Raw genomic sequence first — 24,337 nt, 5'->3', positions numbered from 1 at the left:
ATTCACAAGATGTTGTAAAAAAGTAGCCGTACCATGTGACCTATGGAAATACTGGCCACCTCCAGCATGGCAGCGTCTGCTATTCCTTTAGCCGTTTCCTTCCCCAGGGCTCCGCTCCGAGACAGCAGCTCCTCCACTACCTACAGTACACTCAGAGGAAAGGCAGTCATGGTTACAATACATAGTGATAGGCAGATAAAGTATTTGAAAGACAGGGCTGGGCAATGGCTTACATGTCGATACTCCTCCAGAGTGATTGTTCCATCGTTGTCTGTGTCGTGCATGTTAAACAGGACTGGGAAAGAAAACAAGGAAAATCTTACACAAACTCTTTACAAATATTTGCTTACCAAAGGCTTACCTGCATGTGTCATGAGGCATCACTGTCAAGCATTTGCTGAATAATGCTGTATATGGGATACAGATCTGTTGTATGCGTACCTGCTATCCCAGCAGAACGTTTACAGATAATTGATTCCTTTTCTGGATTCCAGTCAAAGAGCGAGCCATAGTACACATCAAACCGTGTACAGTGTTCTGAATGTCATTGTAGAAAGTACACAAGCTAATAAGGAACTAACAAGGAACTGAATCCACATGTGCTGTCTGCTGTAGTTATTGCTTGTGATTCAGGTATGTATTTAGGCACCGGTTGTGTGTCCCGAAAGAGAAGCACAAAGAATTATTATATCCATTTCATTTTTAGATATTATTATATCAATTTCAGCAGTGTTACATTTGGTAGTGAAACTATACTATAATGCAAAACATCCATCTTAACACCAGTCCACACTGTAACATTTTAATAACGGTACTCACAGCGGAGTTTCTCCCTCCTGACCTTCTCTCTCTGATCCTCTGTCATGTTCAGTGCTGGAGGTCTGAAGTGGGACATCACCACAAGGAACTCCTCAAAGCTGATCTCCTCGACCGTCCCGTCACCATTCTGATGGAAGTTTCTATAGAGGTATGAAAAAGCAAGGAACATAAATATCTCCATCTTGTGGACAGATGAGGTCACTGCATGACATCCTAGGCACATCATGGATACTGAAATGGATACTGTACGCAATATGGTAGTAGCTCGACTCCGCCTATTGCTAGCTAAGTTTGTATTATTGTCATATAGATTATAAACTCAGCAACAACAAAAAAACGTCCCTTTTTCAGAACCCTGTCTTTCAAAGATAATTCGTAAAAATCCAAATAACTTCACAGATCTGCACTGTAAAGGGTTTAAACACTGTTTCCCATGCTTGTTCAATGAACCATAAACAATTCATGAACATGCACCTGTGGAACGGTCGTTATTTTCCTACCGTCTGTAAGCTGTTAGTGTCTTAAGGTCACAGTTATGAAAACTTAGGACACTAAAGAGGCCTTTCTACTGACTCTGAAAAACACCAAAAGAAAGGTGCCCAGGGTCCCTGTTCATCTGCGTGAACGTGCCTTACGCATGCTGCAGATGTGGCCAGAGCAATAAATGTCAATGTCCGTACTGTGAGATGCCTAAGACAGCGCTACAGGGAGACAGAACGGACAGCTGATCGTCCTTGCAGTGGCAGACCACGTGTAACAACATCTGCACAGGATCGGTACATCTGAACAGCACACCTGCGGGACAGGTACAGAATTGCAACAACAACTGCCCGAGTTACACCAGGAACAATCTCTCCATCAGTGCTCAGACTGCCGCAATAGGCTGAGAGAGGCTGGACTGTGGGCTTGTAGGCCTGTTGTAAGGCAGGCCTGTGTGCATTACAGGTAAGACAACCTCCTCCCTCATGTGATACCCTTCCTGCAGGCTCATCCTGACATGACCCTCCAGCATGACAATGCCACCAGCCATACTGCTCGTTCTGTGTGTGATTTCCTGCAAGACAAGAATGTCAGTGTTCTGCCATGGCCAGCGAATGGCCCGGATCTCAATCCCACTGAGCACATCTGGAACCTGTTGGATCGGAGGGTGAGGGCTAGGCCCATTCCCCCCAGAAAAGTCTGGGAACTTGCAGGTGCCTTGGGTGGAAGAGTGGGGTAACATCTCACAGCAATTGGCAAATCTGGTGCAGTCCATGAGGAGGAGATGCACTGCAGTACTTAAGCAGGGCACCTTTCATCCAAGCTACTCAATACTGCCCTTGTCGCTGCAGCCATAAGAAGTTTGGAACCACCAAGACTCTTCCAACAGCTAGCCGCCTGGCCAAACTGAGCAATTGGAGGAGAAGGGCCATAGTCAGGGAGGTGACCAAGAACCCAATGGTCACTCTGACAGAGTTCCAGAGTTCCTCAGTGGAGATGGGAAAACCTTCCAGAAGGATAACCAGCCATGCAGCACTCCACCAATCAGGCCTTTATGGTAGAGTGGCAAAACGGAAGCCACTCTTCAGTAAAAGGCACATGACAGCCCGCTTAAAGAGTTTGCCAAAGGCACATAAAGGACTCTCAGAACATAAGATACAAGATTCTCTGGTCTGATGAATCCAAGATTGAACTCCTTAGCCTGAATGCCAAGCATTACGTCTCGAGGAAACCTGGCACCATCCCTACGGTAAAGCATGGTGGTGGCAGCATCAAATAAAATAAAATTGTATGTCACATGCGCTGAATACAACAGGTGTAGACCTTACAGTGAAATGCTTACTTACAAGCCCTTTAACACTTATTTTTCTTAGAACTGCATTGTTGGTTAAGTAAAAAAATGGATAAATAGAAAATAAAAGTAACAAATAATTAAACAGCAGCAGTAAAACAAGAATAGCGAGGCTATATACAGGGGGTACCAGCACAGAGTCAATGTGCGGGGGGGGGCACTGGTTAGTCAAGGTAATTCAGGTAATATGTACATGTAGGTAGAGTTAAAGTGACTATGCATAGATAATGAACAGAGAGTAGCTGTCACGACTTCTGCCGAAGTCGTTGCCTCTTCTTGTTCGGGCGGTGCTCGGCGTTCGATGTCACCGGTCTTCTAGCCATCATTGATCCATTTTTCATTTTCCATTGGTTTTGTCTTGTCTTCCCACACACCTGTTTTCAATCCCATTCATTACCTGTTGTGTATTTAACCCTCTGTTTCCCCTCATGTCTTTGTCAGAGATTGTTTATTGTCAGTGTAGTGTTTTTTATATATGTGCGCGACGGGTCTTCGTACCCATATTTGTTTATATTCATTTTTTCTATTTAGTGTTATGGAGCATGTACTTGGACATTTATTAAAAGACTCCATTTTACACTCCTTTTGACTCTCCTGCGCCTGACTTCCCTGCCACCTATACACATATATCTAACAGAATCTCTGACCCTAATGGTCGACTATCTAAGGCATGAATAGGGAAAGGCATATCCACAGGAACAATAGGGATCCCTAAACTATGAGCTAAACTTTCCAGCCGCACCTGAATCTACTAGCGCCTTATACTGGGAATGCAGGGGGGGAAAAAAATCAGGAAAAGAGACCGAGACAAACATTAGTGCAACAGAGGGCTCTGGATGAGAATGGTGCCTACTCACCTGGGGTGATGCCAGAATGCCCTGCCTGTTTTCTCTATTCCCAGAGGAACCAACCCGGCACCGACCAGCAGTGTGCCCTCTGCGACCATGAATGGTGCTCGAGCGGGAACCCCCTCCGGTCTCCCTGCGCACCATCCCTCCCAATTCCATAGGTTCGGGAGAGAGGGTGCGGGAGGATGGAACAACCAGACCCCGATCTAGACGTCCACGAGTAGCCAGCATGTTGTCCAGCCTGATGGACATGTCCACCAGCTGGTCGAAGGTGAGGGTGGTGTCTCTACAGGCCAGCTCCCGACGGACGTCCTCGCGTAGACTACAACGGTAATGGTCGATCAGGGCCCTGTCGCTCCATCCAGCGCCGGCAGCCAAGGTCCTAAACTCCAAAGCAAACTCCTGTGCACTCCTCGTCTCCTGCCTCAGATGATAGAGGAGCTCACCCGCTGCTTTGCCTTCGGGTGGATGGTCAAATACTACCCGGAATTGGCGGGTGAACTCCTCAAAATGGTCCAACGCCGCATCCTCCCTTCTACACACAGCGCTGGCCCATTCCAGGGCTTTCCTGGTGAGGCATGAGACGAGGGCGTAACTCTTCTCACGGTCAGATGGTACTGGGGAGACCGTGGCCAGATACAAGTTCAGCTTAAGGAGGAAACCCTGGCAGCCGGCAGTATCTCCGTTGTATCCCGTGGGTAGGGAAAAATGGATCAATGATGGCTAGAAGACCGGTGATGTCGAACGCCGAGCACCGCCCGAACAAGGAGAGGCAACGACTTCGGCAGAAGTCGTGACAGTAGCAGCAGTGTAAAAGAGGGGTCTGGGTAGCCCTTTGTTGTGGGGATGTTTTTCAGCGGCAGGAACTGGGAGACTAGTCAGGATATAATGATATATAGGTTCCGGAGGGGATGGCTGCCGTTTTAAGGGCTCCAAACCAACTGTGCTGTTGTGTTTATTCGCATTGTTTGTAACTTATTTGTACATAAAGTTGCTGCTACTGTCTCTTACGACTGAAAAGAGCTTCCAGACATCAAAACAGTGATTACTCACCTCGAATTGGACGAAAATGTTTTCTTTAATGAGTCTGACACGAAGGATATGCTACATTCCGGAGACCAGGCCCAAATCCCTGTCATTCGCGTGAAGGCAGAGATACAGAGGGAGGAGGTGGGGGTGCCTTGTGAGGATTCAGAGGAGAGTGAGTAAATCACCACTACCATCGATTCAAATCATATCAAAGTTTATCTGTCAAGTGCGCCGACCTTACACTGAAATGCTTACTTACAGGCTCTAACTAACAGTGCAAAAAAGGTATTAGGTGAACAATAGGTAAGTAAAGAAATAAAAACAGTAAAAATAACAGTAGCAAGGCTACATATAGAGACCGGTTAGTCACGCTGATCGAGGTAGTACGACCATGTAGATATGGTTAAAGTGACTATGCATATATGATGAACAAAGAGTAGCAGGAGCGTAGCGTAAAGGGGGGTTGGCGGGTGGTGGGACACAATGCAGATAACCCGGTTAACCAATGTGCGGGAGCACTGGTTGGTCAGGCCAATTGAGGTAGTATGTACATTAATGTATAGTTAAAGTGACTATGTATATATGATAAACAGAGTAGCAGCAGCGTAAAAGAGGGGTTTGTGGGGGGGGGGCACACAATGCAAATAGTCCGGGTAGCCATTTGATTACCTGTTCAGGAGTCTAATTGACCAACGATCAATCACGAGCAATCACTGGAAAACAAACTTGATGAACTACGGTCAAGACTATCCTACCAACGGGACATTAAAAACTGTAATATCTTATGTTCCAGTTGAATCTGGTAATGAATGGTGTGGCTGTTGAACAAGTTGAGGAGACTAAATTACTTGGCGTTACCTTAGATTGTAAACTGTCATGGTCAAAACATATAGATTCAATGGTTGCAAAGATGGGGAGAGGTCTGTCCATAATAAAGATATGCTCTGCTTTTTTGACACCACACTCCAAAAAGCAAGTTCTGCAGGATCTAGTTTTGTCTAATCTTGATTATTGTCCAGTTGTGTGGTCCAGTGCGGCAAGGAAATACCTAGTTAAGTTGCAGCTGGCCCAGAACAGAGCGGCACGTTTTGCTCTTAATTGTAATCAGAGGGCTGAGATAAATACTATGCATGCCAGTCTCTCTTAGCTAAGAGTTGAGGAGAGACTGACTGCATCACTTCTTTTTATAAGAAACATTCATGTGTTGAAAATCCCAAATTGTTCGCATAGTCATCTTACACAGCTCTGACACACACACTTATCCCACCAGACATGCCACCAGGGGTCTTTTCATAGTCCACAAATCCAGAACAAATTCAAGAAAGCGTACAGTATTATATAGAGCCCTTATCTGGGGCGGCAGCGTAGCCTAGTGGTTAGCGTGGTGGACTAGCAACCGGAAGGTTGGAAGTTCAAACCCCCAAGCTGACAAGGTACAAATCTGTCGTTCTGCCCCTGAACAGGCAGTTAACCCACTGTTCCTAGGCCGTCATTGAAAATAAGAATTTGTTCTTAACTGACTTGCCTAGTTAAATAAAAGGTAAAATAAAAATTGCATGGAACTTCCTTCCATCTCATATTGCTCAAACAAACAGTTAAACCTGGTTTAATAAAACAGAAAGCAACATCTCGCGGCACAACGACTCTCCACTATTTGACCCAGATAGTTTGTGTGGATGCATTGATATGTAGGCTACGTGTGCCTTTTTAAAAGTGTATGTAGTTGTGTCCTTGAGCTGTTCTTGTCTAATGATGTCATATGTCATATGTTTTGTGTGGACCCCAGGAAGAGTAGCTGCTGCTTAGGCAATAGCTAATGGGGAACCTAATAAAATACCAAATACCACTGACACAAATAATATTGAGCTGGCTGGGTTTTCCGTGCACCAGCAGGACAGAGCAGCTATGTCTGGTAAGACAAGGGGCTGGGGTGATTGTCCATTTGTCAATAACTGCTGGAGCGCGATGTCTAATACTGAAGAAGTCTCGAGGTATTGCTTGCCTGAGGTAGAGTACATCATGATAAACTGTAGACCACACTATCTACCAATAGAGTTATCATCTATATTATTAGTAGCTGTCTATTTACCACCACAAACTGATGCTGGCACTAACACCACACTCAACGAGCTGTATAAGGCCATAAACGAACAAGAAAATGCTCATTCAGAAGTGGCAATTCTAGTGGCCGGGGAATTTAATGCAGGTAAACTTAAATCCATTTTACCTAATTTATACCAGCATATCTGACCACAATTCTATCCTCCTGATTCGTGCTTACAAGCAAAAACTAAAGAAGTACCAGTGACTCGCTCAATACGGAAGTGGTCAGATGACATGGACGCTACGCTACAGGACTGTTTTGCTAGCACAGACTGGAATACGTTCCGTGATTCATCTAATGGCATTGAGGAAAATACCACAACAGTCACTGGCATCATCAGTAAGTGCATCGACGACATCGTCCCCACAGTGACTGTACATCAGTGAGGGAAAAAAGTATTTGATCCCCTGCTGATTTTGTACGTTTGCCCACTGACAAAGAAATGATCAGTCTATAATTTTAATGGTAGGTTTACTTGAACAGTGAGAGTCAGAAAAACAACAACAAAATCCAGAAAAACGCATGTCAAAAATGTTATAAATTAATTTACATTTTAATGAGGGAAATAAGTATTTGACCCCCTCTCAATCAGAAAGATTTCTGGCTCCCAGGTGTCTTTTATACAGGTAACGAGCTGAGATTAGGAGCACACTCTTAAAGGGAGTGCTCCTAATCTCAGCTTGTTACCTGTATAAAAGACAACTGTCCACAGAAGCAATCAATCAATCAGATTCCAAACTCTCCACCATGGCCAAGACCAAAGAGCGCTCCAAGGATGTCAGGGACAAGATTGTAGACCGACACAAGGCTGGAATGGGCTACAAGACCATCGCCAAGCAGCTTGGTGAGAAGGTGACAACAGCTGGTGCGATTATTCACAAATGGAAGAAACACAAAAGAACTGTCAATCTCCCTCTGCCTGGGGCTCCATGCAAGATCTCACCTTGTGGAGTTGCAATGATCATGAGAATGGTGAGGAACCAGCCCAGAACTACACGCGAGGATCTTGTCAATGATCTCAAGGCAGCTGGGACCATAGTCACCAAGAAAACAATTGGTAACACACTACGCCATGAAGGACTGAAATCCTGCAGCGCCCGCAAGGTCTCCCTGCTCAAGAAAGCACATATACATGCCCGTCTGAAGTTTGCCAATGAACATCTGAATGATTCAGTTGACAACTGGGTGAAAGTGTTGTGGTCAGATGAGACCAAAATGGATCTCTTTGGCATCAACTCAACTCGCCATGTTTGGAGGAGGAGGAATGCTGCCTATGACCCCAAGAACATCATCCCCACCGTCAAACATGGAGGTGGAAACATTATGCTTTGGGTATGTTTTTCTGCTAAGGGGACAGGACAATTTCACCGCATCAAAGGGACGATGGACGGGGCCATGTACGGTCAATTCTTGGGTGAGAACCTCCTTCCCTCAGCCAGGGCATTGAAAATGGACCATGGATGGGTATTCCAGCATGACAAGGACCCAAAACACATGGCCAAGGCAACAAAGGAGTGGCTCAAGAAGAAGCACATTAAGGTCCTGGAGTGGCCTAGCCAGTCTTCAGACCTTAATCCCATAGAAAATCTGTGTAGGGAGCTGAAGGTTCGAGTTGCCAAACATCAGCCTCGAAACCTTAATGGCTTGCAGAAGATCTGCAAAGAGGAGTGGGACAATATTCCTCCTGAGATGAGTGCAAACCTGGTGGCCAACTACAAGAAACGTCTGACCTCTGTGAATGCCAACAAGGGTTTTGCCACCAAGTACTAAGTACAAGTACTAAGTCACTAAGTCATGTTTTGCAGAGGGGTCAAATACTTATTTCCCTCATTAAAATGCAAATAAATTTATAACATTTTTGACATGTGTTTTTCTGGATTTTTTTGTTGTTATCCTGTCTCTCATTGTTTAAATAAACCTACCATTAAAATTATAGACGGATCATTTCTTTGTCAGTGGGCAAACGTACAAAATCAGCAGCAAAATACTTTTTTCCCCTCACTGTACATATCCCAACCAGAAGTTATGGATTACAGGCATCATCTGCACCGAGCTAAAGGCTAGAGCTGCCACTTTCAAGGAGCGGGAGACTAATCCGGACGCTTATTATAAATCCCACTATGCCCTCAGACGAACCATCAAACATGCAAAGCATCAATACAGGACTAAGTTTGAATCCTACTACACACGGGCTCTGAAGCTCGTCGGATGTGGCAGGGCTTGCAAACTATTACGGACTTAAGGGAAACCCAGCCGCGAGATGCCCAGTAACAAGCCTACCAGATGAGCTAAATGCCTTTTATGCTCGCTTCAAGGCAAGCAACACTGAAGCGTGCACGAGAGCACCAATTGTTCCGGATGACTGTGTGATCCCACTCTTCGTAGCTGACGTTTGCAAGACCTTTAAAAAGGTCAACATTCACAAGGCTGTGGGGCCAGATGGATTACCAGGGCGTGTACTCACAGCATAAGCGGACCAACTGGCAAGTGTCTTTACTGACATTTTCAACCTCTCTCTGACCGAGTCCGTAATACCTACATGTTTCAGGCAAACCACCATAGTCCCTGTGCCCAAGGAAGCGAAGGTAACCTGTCTAAATTGCTATAGCCCGTAGCACTCACGTCGGTAGCCATGAAGTGCTTTGAAAGGCTGGCTATGGGTCACGTCAACACCATCATCCCGGAAACCCTAGACCCACTCCAATTCGCATACAACCTAAAAACAGATCCACATATGATGCAATCTAAATCGCACTCCACACTGTCCTTTCACACCTGGACAAAAGAAACACCTACAGTATTTGAGAATGCTATGCATTGACTACAGTTCAGCGTTCAACACCATAGTGCCCTCAAAGCTCATCACTAAGCTAAGGACCCTGGGACTAAACACTTCCCTCTGCAACTGGATTCTGAACTTCCTGACGTGCCACCCCCACGTGGTAAGGGTAGGCAACAACACATCTGCCACGCTGATCTTCAACACCGGGGCCCCTCAGAGGTGCATGCCTAGTTCCCTCCTGTACTCTCCGTTCACCCACGACTGCGTGGCCAAACACGACTCCAACACCATCATTAAGTTTGCTGACGACACAACAATGGTAGGCCTGATCACCAACAGTGATGAGACAGCCTATAGGGAGGAGGTCAGAGACCTGGCAGTGTGGTGTCAAGACAAGAACCTCTCCCTCAATGTGAGCAAGACAAAGGAGCTGGACTACAGGACAAGAAGGGCCGAACAGGCCCTCATTAACATTGTTGGGCTGTATTGTAGAGGTGGAGTTTCAAGTTCACCAACAAACTATCATGGTCCAAACACACCAAGACAATCGTGAAGAGGGCATGACAAGAGATATTCCCCCTCAGGAGACTGAAAAGATATGGCATGGATCCTCAGATCCTCAAAAAGTTCCACAGCAGCACCAGAGAGCATCCTGACCGGTTGGCTTGATGTCCTATGGGTGGTGGACCATTCTTGATACACACAGGAAAATGTTGAGCGTGAAAAACCCAGCAGCATTGCAGTTCCGGACACATATCAGTGTTCCTGACCCCTACTACCATACCCCGTTCAAAGGCACTTACATTTTTGGTCTTTCCCATTCACCCTCTGAATGGCACACATACACAATCCATTTCTCAATTGTTTCAATGCTTAAAAATCCTTCTTTAGTCTCCTTCACTTAATCTACACTGATTGAAGTGGATTTAACAAGTGACAATCAATAAGGGATCATAGCTTTCACCTGGATTCACCTGGTCAGTCTGTCATGGAAAGAGGAAGTTTTCTTAATATTTTGTATACTTTTCGTTTTGCTGAAAAAACATTATTTGTCTCTCTGAAATGAAACCATCAAGTGATTGAAAATAAATACATGCCTATCTGTCATTGAGCAACACTATGCCATGATAAGATTGATGTTTTTTTTCACTCTTTCATAAGTTCTTTAAAACAATAAAAGCTCATTTATCAAGATTTCTGAAAAAGGATATATATCATTTTGGAAAGAAACTTAATATTCAAACCTTTTCCGGTCTACACAAGTGCTAGGTGGTAGTGACCAACGGCTAGGGGCTAAAGGCTAGGGGTTGTTTCTAGATGAGGCTGACATTTGACATCTATGTGAGGCACCACCAAACCTACTGTTTAATGAAAATCACACTAGGTAGATAGGAGCATCTTGAGAGAAGTTCACTTTTTGGGTTCTATTTTCGACTGGTGTTAAGCCAGCCCAATTGTCAAACGCACGCTCGTTAGCAATTTCAATTTGTTAAAGCCAGCGCACTGCTATTTTCCAAACCTTGCCCCAGGATTGGTAATTGACGTGTCTAATATCAGCTTGCTTGCGTTGAGGTGGGAGGGTAAGAAATATCTGAGGTGTGCCCTTAAAAAACATGCGCCAAAGGGCACATTTCAGGCAACGCTAATGGGGATATTTATTTAGTTGGTTATGGCATGGATCTTGCCAGCAGAGGAACACAGTAGACTAATCAATAGAATAGCCTATGCCCAATGTTATATTAAAATAGCACTTTTGTCCATTCGGACAACTCAAATCTATATTCTTCTTGTCCAACATTTTTATTTACCGGAGTTGCGTTAATGTCAAGCCCTGAATGTGTCTAAAAAAACTACATGTGTCTTGAAACCCCAAAGTCTCATTATAGGCTATGGATATTATTTATATCCAGCTCCTGTGAAACTTGACTCATTATGTACGATGCCCACTGAATGAAATATGCCTATTTAGAAACATCAAGTTGTGAAAGTCTGTCACGTTCTGACCTTTATTTCCTTCGTTTTGTCATTATTTAGTATGGTCAGGGCGTGAAGTCTATGTTTGTTTTTCTATGATTTGGGTATTTCTATGTTTCGGCCTAGTATGGTTCTCAATCAGAGGCAGGTGTCAGTTGTCTCTGATTGAGAATCATACTTAGATAGCCTGGGTTGCACTGTTTGTTTGTGGGTGATTGTCTATGTTGATTGCTTGTTTCAGCGCAGTTTGCATTTAGCTTCATGGTTGTTATTTCGTTTATTGTTTTTGTATAGGGTTTCAGTGTTCAGTGTTTTCTGTATTAAAATGAATGATGAACACATACCACGCCGCATTTTGGTCCTCCGATCTATCTCGCCTCTCCTCTTTAGATGAAGAGGAGGACGACCGTGACAATGTCAAATTATTGTTTTTCATTTATATATAAAGAAACCATTTTCCACTGTCATCTGTTGGATCTGAATGTCAAATTGCAGGAACTATTGATTGCCTGTTTCTTTGCCTTTACAATTCTACTTCGCCATAGCAACGTCGAAGGTAGACTAATCTTATTAGAACATTTACAAATCTTGTTACAAGTTGAAGCAGGGATCAAGTGAGGGATCAAGCCCACGTCACACCAACAATTTATATTCATTCAAAGAAAAGTCTGCCTCTTTACGCTAACGCCAGGTGTTACGGCCATTGTTCCCGCTGTCAAAATAGCCCAAATATTTCAGACACACCACCACTCAACTGCTAAGATTTACTTTGCGTTTGGTTTGTTAAAATAGAGCCCTTAGTTGTGTACTTGACGGGAACACGATAATCTACCTTTTGTCAAAGAAGGCCTCTATAATTTGGGTGCGGATTGGATTGCATGCCAGGTCTGGAATTGTGTCGAGGTCAGCTCTCCTACAAGTGAAAAGACAAGGAGATAATTAAAAGGTGTGCACCAGGAAGCTGGTCACTTATAACATCTTGCTCAACAAAAGCCAAACCAAAACCTGTTAGACTAGTTTATTATAAAGAATTGGGAAGAACCACTTCACCAGAAATGTATTATGCCAGGATACACCCATGTGTGTCCCCATAGTAACAGCACAAGTTAAAAAATAAAGTGTGTTAGAATGGGCCTTTACAGAGTGTATGAATGTCAAACATTATTAGGGAGTCCTACCTCAGCATGTCTTCATTGTGGCTCAACTGCTTGAATCTTTTGTGCAGGATTCCAATTTGCTCGAAGGAAACTGAGGAACAAAAAAAAGGACTGTCATGAGTCCAAGACAGAGAGGGACATCCTGCCAGCCTACCACAGCAGGTTAGAGACATAGATGGATGAAGGAGAACTCAAATGTATCTTCAAGAGGCCTCTTATTAGCAAAATGCCAGGCAGCACATCAGTTAACATTGAATGAGCAGGAAACCATGACGGACTGCAGAGTAATGATGTTGACGGAACACAATTGTTTTTTAACTTTGGCCAACTACATTTTGTTTGTGTCTTGAAGTTATGTCTAATTTATCATTCAGTTTGCCTGATTTGACATCCTCAGGACTAACACTGTATACACACATAGTATAAGCAGAGAGTAGGGCTGAATGTTTATTCAGCATTATTTTTAGTTGATGCCAGTGGATTTGTATATTCAAATGTAAAAACGATTTCACATTGCATTCTCATTGTAGTTTAGAAAAATACAGTAATAAATGTTTATTAAACTGTGTATTACATGTAATGAGCTCAAAGTATTCAAATGCATTCAAACAAGGACTGATATCTAATATCTATCTATCTAATCGCCACAATACTTCAATTAAGAGTTTGTGTGTGTGTGAGTGAGTGAGTGTGAGTGTTTCAGTGTGTGAAAAAGTGGCTGCCGAGGGAAGGACAGCTCATAATAACAGCTGGAACAGAGTGAATGGAATGGTATCAACCATATCTTGGATGAGTTATTTACCATTCCATTGAATCCATTCTAGCCATTACTATGAGTCCGTCCTCCCCAATTATGGGGCGACCAGCCGCATGTGATACATTCCTAGGTATATTGTACGGGCATACCAGTATGTGAAGATCTAATGTTGGATTACCAGTGGTATGAGGAGACTCACTGAGGGTGGGGATTTCAGACAATAGAGATGGTGAAGAAAACCGGTCTGTTCACGGCCTCATTGCTTGCATGTTTTTCTGAAGCTATACACAAAGTATCTAATCTATTATTCATGGTGGCTCAGTCAGGCCTACACTGTTATTTGTTTATTTGGATCCCCATGAACTTTTGCAGAAGCAGCAGCTACTCTTCCTGGGGTTCACACAAAACATGACATGCAACAAAACACTGATGGACAAGGACAGTCACACAAATTTAAAATACAACGATATACAAACAATACAACAAAAATTGTGTGTTAGAGTGTGTGTGTTTGTCCCCTCACTGTCCCCACCGTTCCATGTGATATAATTCAATTATTATTATTATTTTTTACGGTAATTCTGCTGTTTTCTTGAGTTGGAAGGGAGTTCGATGAGATCATGGCTCTGTATAATACAGTGCATTGTCATGAACTCGTTTTGGACTTGGGGACTGAAGAAACCCCTGATGGCATGTCTTGTGGGGTATGCATGTGTGTCTGAGCTGAATAGAATTTGATTGTGCAAACAATCTGGAATCTTCATCGCAGTAATATTTCTCATAACTAGAAGAGATCTAGAAGAAATCTAACAATACAGCTTCAACTATCATCTTATTGTCCTTTTTTTAAAACCAATCTGTCATCGGAGTCAGCGCAGTACAAGGTGAGTGCTCTACACCATTTTTTGGGGTATCCAAAAGGAAATGCCGGCATTACAGAGGCAAGAGAGGGGAGTCCTGGCAAGATTAAGGCCAAGGGAGAACCAGCCACCTCTTCCTCCATTCTATAAAATTGATTAACTCTGATTGCGGATATGCTCTGATTGCTTTCAGCTTTCAGACAAGACACCCCCAATGGCTATCCAACTCAATGGATTCTCCACATAGGTGACACAATGTCAATTACACTCCACACTGCCCTCACCCACCTAGAAAAGAGGAATACCTATGTGAGAATAATGTTAATTGACTACAGCTCAGCTTTCAACACCAGTTTCCCCTCCAAGCTCAGGACCCTGGGACTTCCTGATGGCCGACCCCAGGTGAAGAGGGTAGGCAACATCCCCTCTGCCACGCTTATGCCACAGGGGTGTAAGTTTAGTCCCCTTCTGTTCACCCACGATTTCTCCAACACCATCATCAAGTTTGCTGAAGACACGACAGTGGTAGGCCTGATCACTGGCGACAATGAGACTGGGAGGAGGTCAGTGACCTGGAAGTGTGGTGCCGGGACAACCTCTCCCTCAATGTCAGGGAGACCAAAGAGCTGATCATGGACTACAGCAAATGGGGGGAGCATGCCCCCATCCACATCGACAGGGCTGAAGTGGAGCATGTCGAGAGCTTCAAGCTCTATGGTGTACAAATCACTAAGGACTTAAAATAGTTCACACACACGTGCGCAGTCGTGAAGAAGGTGTGACAGTGCCGCTTCCCCCTCAACAGGTTGAAAAGTTTTGGCGTGGGCCCTCAAATCCTCAAACAGTTATAGAGCTGCACCATTAAGAGCATCCTGACTGGCTGCATCACTGTTTGTTATGGCAACATCACTGTCCTGGATCACATGGCAATGTGAGGATGGTACAGACAGCCCAGTGCATGGCAGGGGCCGAGCGCCCTGCCATCCAGGACCTCTTATCAGGCGGTGTGAAAGGAATGCCTGAAAAATCGTTAAAGACTCCACCCAAGCCATAGACTGTTCTCTCTGCTTCCGCACGGCAAGAGGTACCGGTGCATCAAGTCTGACACAAACAGGCTCCTGAACAGTTTATATCCCCAAGCCTTAAGACCGCCAAATAGCTATACAGACTACCTGTCCCTTGTATTTTTTCACTGTCTCTAACAGACTGACAGGATTCTACACACTCACGCACACTGACACTCCAACACACACACATTTATACTGACTCTACACACGCACGCACTCACATACACCCACCCACTGTTCTTTTTTTCATATACCCCTATACATACAGTATCTACCTTAAATCAGCACTCCAGTAGGGTGCTTTACTATTTTTAGGCAGTAGAATTACTTTAGCATCCTTCCACATCTGTGGACACACACACACACACACACACACACACACCCCTTTGGTTAAATATATAGCAAATAGGGCTGGCAATACATTCTGCTACCGTAAGTTTTTCCACCTTACTAGCAAAATAGTAATTGAACGATTGGCATTATCGAAAGCGTTTGTTATAAATGAACTATCAACTTCAATGAAAGATGGAGATGAATTGTGCTTTCTGCCCATTATATCATTTAATGTACTCCAAAGTCTTTTTCCATTGTGTTTCATGTCATTTATCTTTGTTTGGAAATATAATTGATTCTTCTTTTAGTTAAGTCACAAAATGTCTCAGTTTACCGTATATCAACCAATCAGATGAGCAGCCTGACTTGTTTGCCACCTCTTTTGCATAATTTGTTTGAACCATAACATTTTTCAATTCATCATCCATCCAGGGGGCTCTAACAGTTCTCACAGTTAATTTCTTAACAGGTGCATGCTTTTCAACAATTGGCATGAATAATTTAATAAATACTTCCAACGCTGCATCTGGATTCACCTCTTCATACACATCAGACCAACATACATTTTCAACAAAAGACTCAAAAGACTCAACATTATAAATTACTTTAGTCCCAGCCTTTGGCACTTCGGCTTTCCTTATTATTGCCACAATGTTATGGTCACTACAGCTATTTGACCAAGGAGAATGATGGAGTGCTGCATCAGATGACCTGGCCTCCACAATCACGAGACCGCAACCCAATTGAGATGGTTTGGGATAAGTTGGACGGAAGAGTGAAGGAAAAGGTTTGAATCCAGGGTGTATCTTAACCGGTCATGATTGGGAGTCCCATAGGGCGTTGCACAATTGGCCCCGCGTCGTCCTGGTTTGGCCGGTGTAGGCCGTTATTGTAAATAAAAATGTCTTCTTAACTGACTTGCCTAGTTAAATAATGGTTACATACATTTTTACAACAACAATAGCAGCCAACAAGTGCTCAGCATATGTGGGAACTCCTTCTATACTGTTGGAAAAACATTCCTCGTGAAGCTGGTTGAGAGAATGCCAAGAGTGTGCAAAGCTATCAAAGGCAAAGGGTAGCTACTTTGAAGAATCTCAAATATAAAATATATTTTTATTTGTTTATTAACACCTTTTTTAGTTACTACATGATTTGATATGTGTTATTTCATAGTGTTGATGTCTTCACTATTATTCTACAATGTAGAAAATGGTAAAAAAGAAAGAAAAACCCTGGAATGAGTAGATGTGTCCAAACCTTTGACTGGTACTGTATAGTGTATGTCAGTCAGTCAGGTGGCTAGCTGCCGGGAGAGACGTTGAAGGGCTTTGGCTAGTATTACTTTGCCAGATAGAAGGATGAAGTAAGAAGCTAATGTTAAACGTAGCCCACCTCAGCAGGAGCAGAAAATAGGCTACTGAGTTCTCATAATAGCTTTTCTTTACAGAGAGTAGCCTACTGAGACAGATAGCGATGTGGCGCTCAGTGGTGAGGCTGAGTCAGGCTGCAATGCTTGCAGGAGGAAGCAGAAGAGAAAGAGAGGAAGCAAGCAGCGAGGTTATAGCAGTGGTTCCCAAACTTGGGGTTGTTCATGTTGAAAGATATGTTTCAATATGAACATATCCACATGGCCATCTTCCCTAAAAGTGCAAACAATACAGTTCTAAAAATGACATTTGTTTTTTTGTTATATTGGTGGTTGTTCGTCTTATCTCCATCGCCCACTGTAGTTTATAGTTCCCATTACCCACCCTTTTTTTACCACTACATCACTGATATTAATACAGAATCGTAAGTAATATTCTAATAACTTATGTGAATGTGATAATACAATCATCTGTGTGCTCCATGGATGTCTGTTTGTTAGGAGCTTGATTAGTAATGCCTAGGAATACAAATGTGAACACTATGTAATTTGAGAAAAGAGAGCCTATCAATGTATAGAATATATGATTTTATGCAATTCATTATTACAACTAACTGAACAATCCCTGATGCTATGTGTCGGTGTGAATCATTTCTCATATTTACCCCCTTCCAGGGGTAGGCCTATAACATTACAAATTGAGGTGAATGAGGTGAATGAACCTAATGCAGCTAAGGTGATAATAGCTTGAGCCATTTTTGCTTGTTTTTGCTGTCCACTAAATGAGCTTCAACTTCAACATTCCTCACAATCAAATGTAGACCGCATTATCTACCAAGAGAATTCTCTTCGATTATAATCACAGCCGTATATATCCCCCCCCCAAGCAGACACATCGATGGCTCTGAACGAACTTTATTTAACTCTCTGCAAACTGGAAACGATTTATCCGGAGGCTGCATTCATTGTAGCTGGGGATTTTAACAAGGCTAATCTGAAAACAAGACTCCCTAAATTTTATCAGCATATCGATTGCGCAACCAGGGGTGGAAAGACCCTGGATCATTGTTACTCTAACTTCCGTGACGCATATAAGGCCCTGCCCCGCCCCCCTTTCGGAAAAGCTGACCACGACTCCATTTTGTTGATCCCTGCCTACAGACAGAAACTAAAACAAGAAGCTCCCACGCTGAGGTCTGTCCAACGCTGGTCCGACCAAGCTGACTCCACACTCCAAGACTGCTTCCATCACGTGGACTGGGAGATGTTTCGTATTGCGTCAGACAACAACATTGACGAATACGCTGATACGGTGTGCGAGTTCATTAGAACGTGCGTTGAAGATGTCGTTCCCATAGCAACGATTAAAACATTCCCTAACCAGAAACCGTGGATTGATGGCAGCATTCGTGTGAAACTGAAGGCACGAACCACTGCTTTTAATCAGGGCAAGGTGTCTGGTAACATGGCTGAATACAAACAGTGCAGCTATTCCCTCCGCAAGGCTATCAAACAAGCTAAGCGCCAGTACAGAGACAAAGTAGAATCTCAATTCAACGGCTCAGACACAAGAGGTATGTGGCAGGGTCTACAGTCAATCACGGACTACAGGAAGAAACCCAGCCCAGTCACGGACCAGGATGTCTTGCTCCCAGGCAGACTAAATAACTTTTTGCCCGCTTTGAGGACAATACAGTGCCACTGACACGGCCTGCAACGGAAACATGCGGTCTCTCCTTCACTGCAGCCGAAGTGAGTAAGACATTTAAACGTGTTAACCCTCGCAAGGCTGCAGGCCCAGACGGCATCCCCAGCCGCGCCCTCAGAGCATGCGCAGACCAGCTGGCCGGTGTGTTTACGGACATATTCAATCAATCCCTATACCAGTCTGCTGTTCCCACATGCTTCAAGAGGGCCACCATTGTTCCTGTTCCCAAGAAAGCTAAGGTAACTGAGCTAAACGACTACCGCCCGTAGCACTCACATCCGTCATCATGAAGTGCTTTGAGAGACTAGTCAAGGACCATATCACCTCCACCCTACCTGACACCTTTGACCCACTCCAATTTGCTTACCGCCCAAATAGGTCCACAGACGATGCAATCTCAACCACACTGCACACTGCCCTAACCCATCTGGACAAGAGGAATACCTATGTGAGAATGCTGTTCATCGACTACAGCTCGGCATTCAACACCATAGTACCCTCCAAGCTCGTCATCAAGCTCGAGACCCTGGGTCTCGACCCCGCCCTGTGCAACTGGGTACTGGACTTCCTGACGGGCCGCCCCCAGGTGGTGAGGGTAGGCAACAACATCTCCTCCCCGCTGATCCTCAACACTGGGGCCCCACAAGGGTGCGTTCTGAGCCCTCTCCTGTACTCCCTGTTCACCCACGACTGCGTGGCCATGCACGCCTCCAACTCAATCATCAAGGTTGCGGACGACACAACAGTGGTAGGCTTGATTACCAACAACGACGAGACGGCCTACAGGGAGGAGGTGAGGGCCCTCGGAGTGTGGTGTCAGGAAAATAACCTCACACTCAACGTCAACAAAACTAAGGAGATGATTGTGGACTTCAGGAAACAGCAGAGGGAACACCCCCATCCACATCGATGGAACAGTAGTGGAGAGGGTAGCAAGTTTTAAGTTCCTCGGCATACACATCACAGACAAACTGAATTGGTCCACTCACACAGACAGCATCGTGAGGAAGGCGCAGCAGCGCCTCTTCAACCTCAGGAGGCTGAAGAAATTCGGCTTGTCACCAAAAGCACTCACAAACTTCTACAGATGCACAATCGAGAGCATCCTGGCGGGCTGTATCACCGCCTGGTATGGCAACTGCACCGCCCTCAACCGTAAGGCTCTCCAGAGGGTAGTGAGGTCTGCACAACGCATCACCGGGGGCAAACTACCTGCCCTCCAGGACACCTACACCACCCGATGCTACAGGAAGGCCATAAAGATCATCAAGGACATCAACCACCCGAGCCACTGCCTGTTCACCCCGCTGCCATCCAGAAGGCGAGGTCAGTACAGGTGCATCAAAGCTGGGACCGAGAGACTGAAAAACAGCTTCTATCTCAAGGCCATCAGACTGTTAAACAGCCACCACTAACATTGAGTGGCTACTGCCAACACACTGTCAATGACACTGACTCTACTCCAGCCACTTTAATCATGGGAATTGATGGGAAATGATGTAAATATATCACTAGCCACTTTAAACAATGCTACCTTATATAATGTTACTTACCCTACATTGTTCATCTCATATGCATACGTTGATACTGTACTCTATATCATCGACTGCATCCTTATGTAATACATGTATCACTAGCCACTTTAACTATGCCACTTGGTTTACATACTTATCTCATATGTATATACTGTACTCGATATCATCTACTGTATCTTGCCTATGCTGCTCTGTACCATCACTCATTCATATATCCTTATGTACATATTCTTTATCCCCTTACACTGTGTATGACAGTAGTTTTTTTTGGAATTGTTAGTTAGATTACTTGCTCGTTATTACTGCATTGTCGGAACTAGAAGCACAAGCATTTCGCTACACTCGCATTAACATCTGCTAACCATGTGTATGTGACAAATAAAATTTGATTTGATTTGATTTGAACTTCGAAAAAATGCCCTCTGATAAAACCTTAAGAATTAGCAGAGAGCCCACTCTGGAAATGTTATATACTTGTAGAGTATATTGTTCTAAACAATGTCTTGAAATAAACAAAATCAAAAAGGGTACTTTGATATATTAAAACTTCTTATGGCTGGGGGCAGTATCGAGTAGCTTGGATGAATAAGGTGCCCAGAGTAAACTGCCTGCTACTCAGTCCCAGTTGCTAATATATGCATATTATTAGTATATTTGAATAGAAAACACTCGGAAGTTTCTAAAACTGTTTGAATGAAGTCTGTGAGTATAACATAACTCATATGGCAGGCCAAAAACCTGATTGACTGCACAATATGGCGGATATCTGTTTGGCTGTTTTGGTCTCTGAGCGCCGTACTCAGATTATTGCATGGTTTGCTTTTTCCGTAAAGCTTTTTTGAAATGTGACACAGCGGTTGCATTAAGGAAAAGTGTATCTAAAGTTCCATGTATAACACTTGTATTTTCAACAACATTTCTGTAAATTGATGTGGCTCTGCAAAATCACTGGATGTTTTGAACATAACGCACCAATGTATACTGAGAGTTTTTCATATAAATATGAACTTTATCGAACAAAACATACATGTATTGTGTAAAATGAAGTCCTATGAGTGTCATCTGATGAAGATCAAAGATTAGTGATTAATTATACCTCTATTTCTGATTTTTGTGACTCCTCTCTTTGGCTAGAAAAATGGCTGTGTTTTTATGTGACTTGGCTCTGACCTAACAATCATTTGTGGTGCTTTGGCCGTAAAGCCTATTTGAAATCGGACACTGTGGTGGGGTTAACAAGAAGTGTATCTTTAAAATGGTGTGAAATACTTAATGTTTGAGGAATTTTAATTATGAGATTTCTGTTGTTGGAATTTGGCGCCCTGCACTTTCACTGGCTGTTGTCATATCGATCCCGTTAGCGGGATTGCGATGGTTTGCGATACAAATGCAAAAAGCATGTCAAACATCCAATGAAGTTTCTATGTGAAAATTGCCAGAACAATCGAAGATACCAAAAATATTTTCGGCTACACTGGCATAGAATCGCCCTTTTAAGATTTAATAGTTTTAGCAACCATTTCCTGGTTGCTAAAATTCTGATAGTTCACCTAATTTCAGTTTGTGTGACAAAACAAGCAAGTATAAATTTGCTGTGAAATATATTTTCCATTACCAAAAATATTATATTTTCAGCTGTTTAAAGATTGTGTAATGAAACAGGCAGGGAGCAGGTCTCGAACCCTTGACCTTCTAGTCCGAAGTTCAGTGCGCTATCGACTGTGCCACAAAAGCATGCTCATGCGGCAGAGTCGATTTCCGCGCTTATAAACCCAGGGTCGTTACAATAGTGTACAAATCTGAAAGTAAAATATGCAAAAACTAAACTTAAGAATGGGAAGCATAGAAATAGAGCACATAGAACCGATATACCGCTTCTTAGACTTGCTTTCAATGAGAAAGAAATGTGAGTTATCTGTTATTGTGAATTTGGTCAGGTAGCCCAAAAAGTTACTCATTGCAGCTTTAAAAAATATAGATGATTAATCTGGTCTAATACGATTATCAAGTCTCATTTCTTTCATCTGACTTTAGTCACAAGGACATTCCATATTTGATCAAACAGTCTTCTCATTGTTCTGCTTTTAATTTAGACATGGTAGCTCATCTCATTGCAGGGTATCAGGAAAGACACTGCAGTAGGCCTACTAGATGCCTGACAATCATCAGACTAATACCTCAGGTTCACAGTCTGAGATTAATGTCATACGTTTGATTTGAAAATGTCCTCTCACAAGCCAGAATGCTGAATACAATTGAATTTCAATGTATTCTACCAGTAGTCTGTGCGGGTTGTCCTTTTGTGGGTAGGAATTTGAGCAGAAATATCCACAGGAAAGTAATAAAGTATTATTAAACTGACTTTCCAAACACTGGTACCTCCATTGATATTTATATCCGATGGCACATGCGCAAAACAATGTAAACAAACGTCTACAGGAGGCCTCTAGGCAAGTATGCATGCATTGCCTGCGCATGCTTCAGGTGATCTGAACGCACTACCAGGCTTTTAAAAGTTAGTTTAATTATACTTTCATGTGGATATTGTCTCAAATTCCGCACTATACAAGAACCAACGCGACAGACAATCAGCAGAGTAAGTTCAAATTGAATTTTATTCAACATTCGTGACACAGTGGACATGAAACTAGCTTTCCGGTTATGTCAAAGACTTTTGCGCGCTGATGTCCAAGAGGGATAGCATCGGCGCCAACTAGCAGGAAAGATACTCATACTAGTGCTGTAGCCTACAGCAATATATAACTCATGCTGTTCTGCTATGGAAATAGCCCCCAGAACACTTACCGCTACACTTGATGACGTATATTATGAAGATACTCATTATTGAGAATGGGGTTGCGTATTGTGGTGGCGTTTCATTTTACAATAATGATACATTTTAGCGCAGGATTACATAGACCCATAACAATGAGTATTCTCAACAATTGTACCCGTATACTACAAGAAACAAATGTAATACTCACAGCCCGTCTTCTCTGCCAATTCTCTGTATTCTGGTTCATCAGATAATGACTGTAATGCGCCCATAACTCGAGAAACGTGCCAGCCGACCAATCCAGACGCATGGAAATAACGATTGGTCTCGCTCAGGACAACGCTGGTAACTACTGAAATCGAAACAGCGTCAGTTCAGTGGAACAGATCTTTTTTCATTAGCACATCCCCAACTCCAACTCATGTTATTGGTCGATACCGGCTGCGCTCATAATTAAGTAATAAGCTAGTTTCTTCAAGGTCCTAATGCATTTCAAGGTGTCATTCTCTGCAGACAGAGCGCGCACTTCCGCAACTTGGCAGTCTCCTTTGATCTAGTTGTCTCACTACTTCTTCTTCGTCTGGTTTTCTAGCAGACTACACAGGCGCTTTGTTGTGTATTGCTGCCTTTCAGTTTGGAAAGTGCACTGTTCACAGAAAAGGGAAATAAAAAAATAGGAAATTGCACCCCCATCTCTCTCTATATATATATACCACTATCTCCAAAACACCCATCCACCCCTGCCCAATACTTTGGCCCCAACAGATCCTACAGCAGGTCATCAGCCTGGGAGGCTGGAACCCCTTCTCTCAAAACCCCCTGTAGTTTTTCTGCACTAAAATCTCTGATACCCAAACACATCTATGCTTCTGCTACTACCAATTCAATCTTCTAGGATTTCCTTTCCATCTGTGCAGTAAAATGAATGACCAAAGCAATAAATTCCAAGAAGCCAACCTTAATAAAGCACAAACTGTTCTGGTCACTCTGTACTGACCTACTTTCCCATTCCTTTAGCACTTCATCCTCTACTTTCCTCACTGCCTCAGCATGTGACACTTTCTGTGCTCCTCTCACCCTGGAAACTTCAATCTGTCTCACTCGCACAGGACATTTCTGAACCCCAGCAACATGGCCACCACCACAATTGAAACACCCAACCTTTTCCCTGAAACTACAGACTCTTTTGTCACAAGCCCTCCTGCACACTTCTCACATCTTTGAATCTCCCTCCTACATACTGCTGCAACATGACCAGAAACTTGGCACCGGAAACACCGTAGTGGGTTCCGAATGTTCTCTTATTACTGTCAGCAGTGGCCTACTTAGGCTACAGTGTAGTAGCTTATAAGTGTAGTAGCTTGTAAGACTGTTAGAATTTTAGTGAG

General features: G+C 43.5%; 1 protein-coding gene across 5 annotated transcripts in view; it reads right to left on the bottom strand.

The window, feature by feature from the left end:
* LOC112257560 (calcineurin B homologous protein 3) overlaps nt 1-23,505 on the bottom strand; it is a 43,654-nt gene extending 20,149 nt beyond the window's left edge. For 3 of the 5 annotated variants that reach the window (XR_002954600.2, XR_002954602.2, XR_002954601.2), the window contains exons 1-6: nt 23,158-23,505; nt 12,566-12,635; nt 12,220-12,300; nt 820-959; nt 234-295; nt 33-140 (exon numbers count right to left, since the gene is read on the bottom strand). Coding sequence is in view for 1 of the 5 variants with exons in the window: in XM_024431220.2 (XP_024286988.1) it covers nt 33-140; nt 234-295; nt 820-959; nt 12,220-12,300; nt 12,566-12,635; nt 23,158-23,221 (525 nt within the window). In the remaining 4 variants the exon portion in view is untranslated. Of the gene's footprint in view, nt 1-32; nt 141-233; nt 296-819; nt 960-4,551; nt 4,679-12,219; nt 12,301-12,565; nt 12,636-23,157 lie in introns of those variants that run through there. The other 2 variants (XM_024431220.2, XR_002954603.2) reach the window with 2 other exon arrangements.
* Nucleotides 23,506-24,337: the final 832 nt, after the last annotated feature.

Source organism: Oncorhynchus tshawytscha, linkage group LG09, assembly GCF_018296145.1.
Source record: "Oncorhynchus tshawytscha isolate Ot180627B linkage group LG09, Otsh_v2.0, whole genome shotgun sequence".
NCBI classification, from domain to species: domain Eukaryota; kingdom Metazoa; phylum Chordata; class Actinopteri; order Salmoniformes; family Salmonidae; genus Oncorhynchus; species Oncorhynchus tshawytscha.
This window is presented reverse-complemented; position numbering and strand designations above follow the sequence as displayed.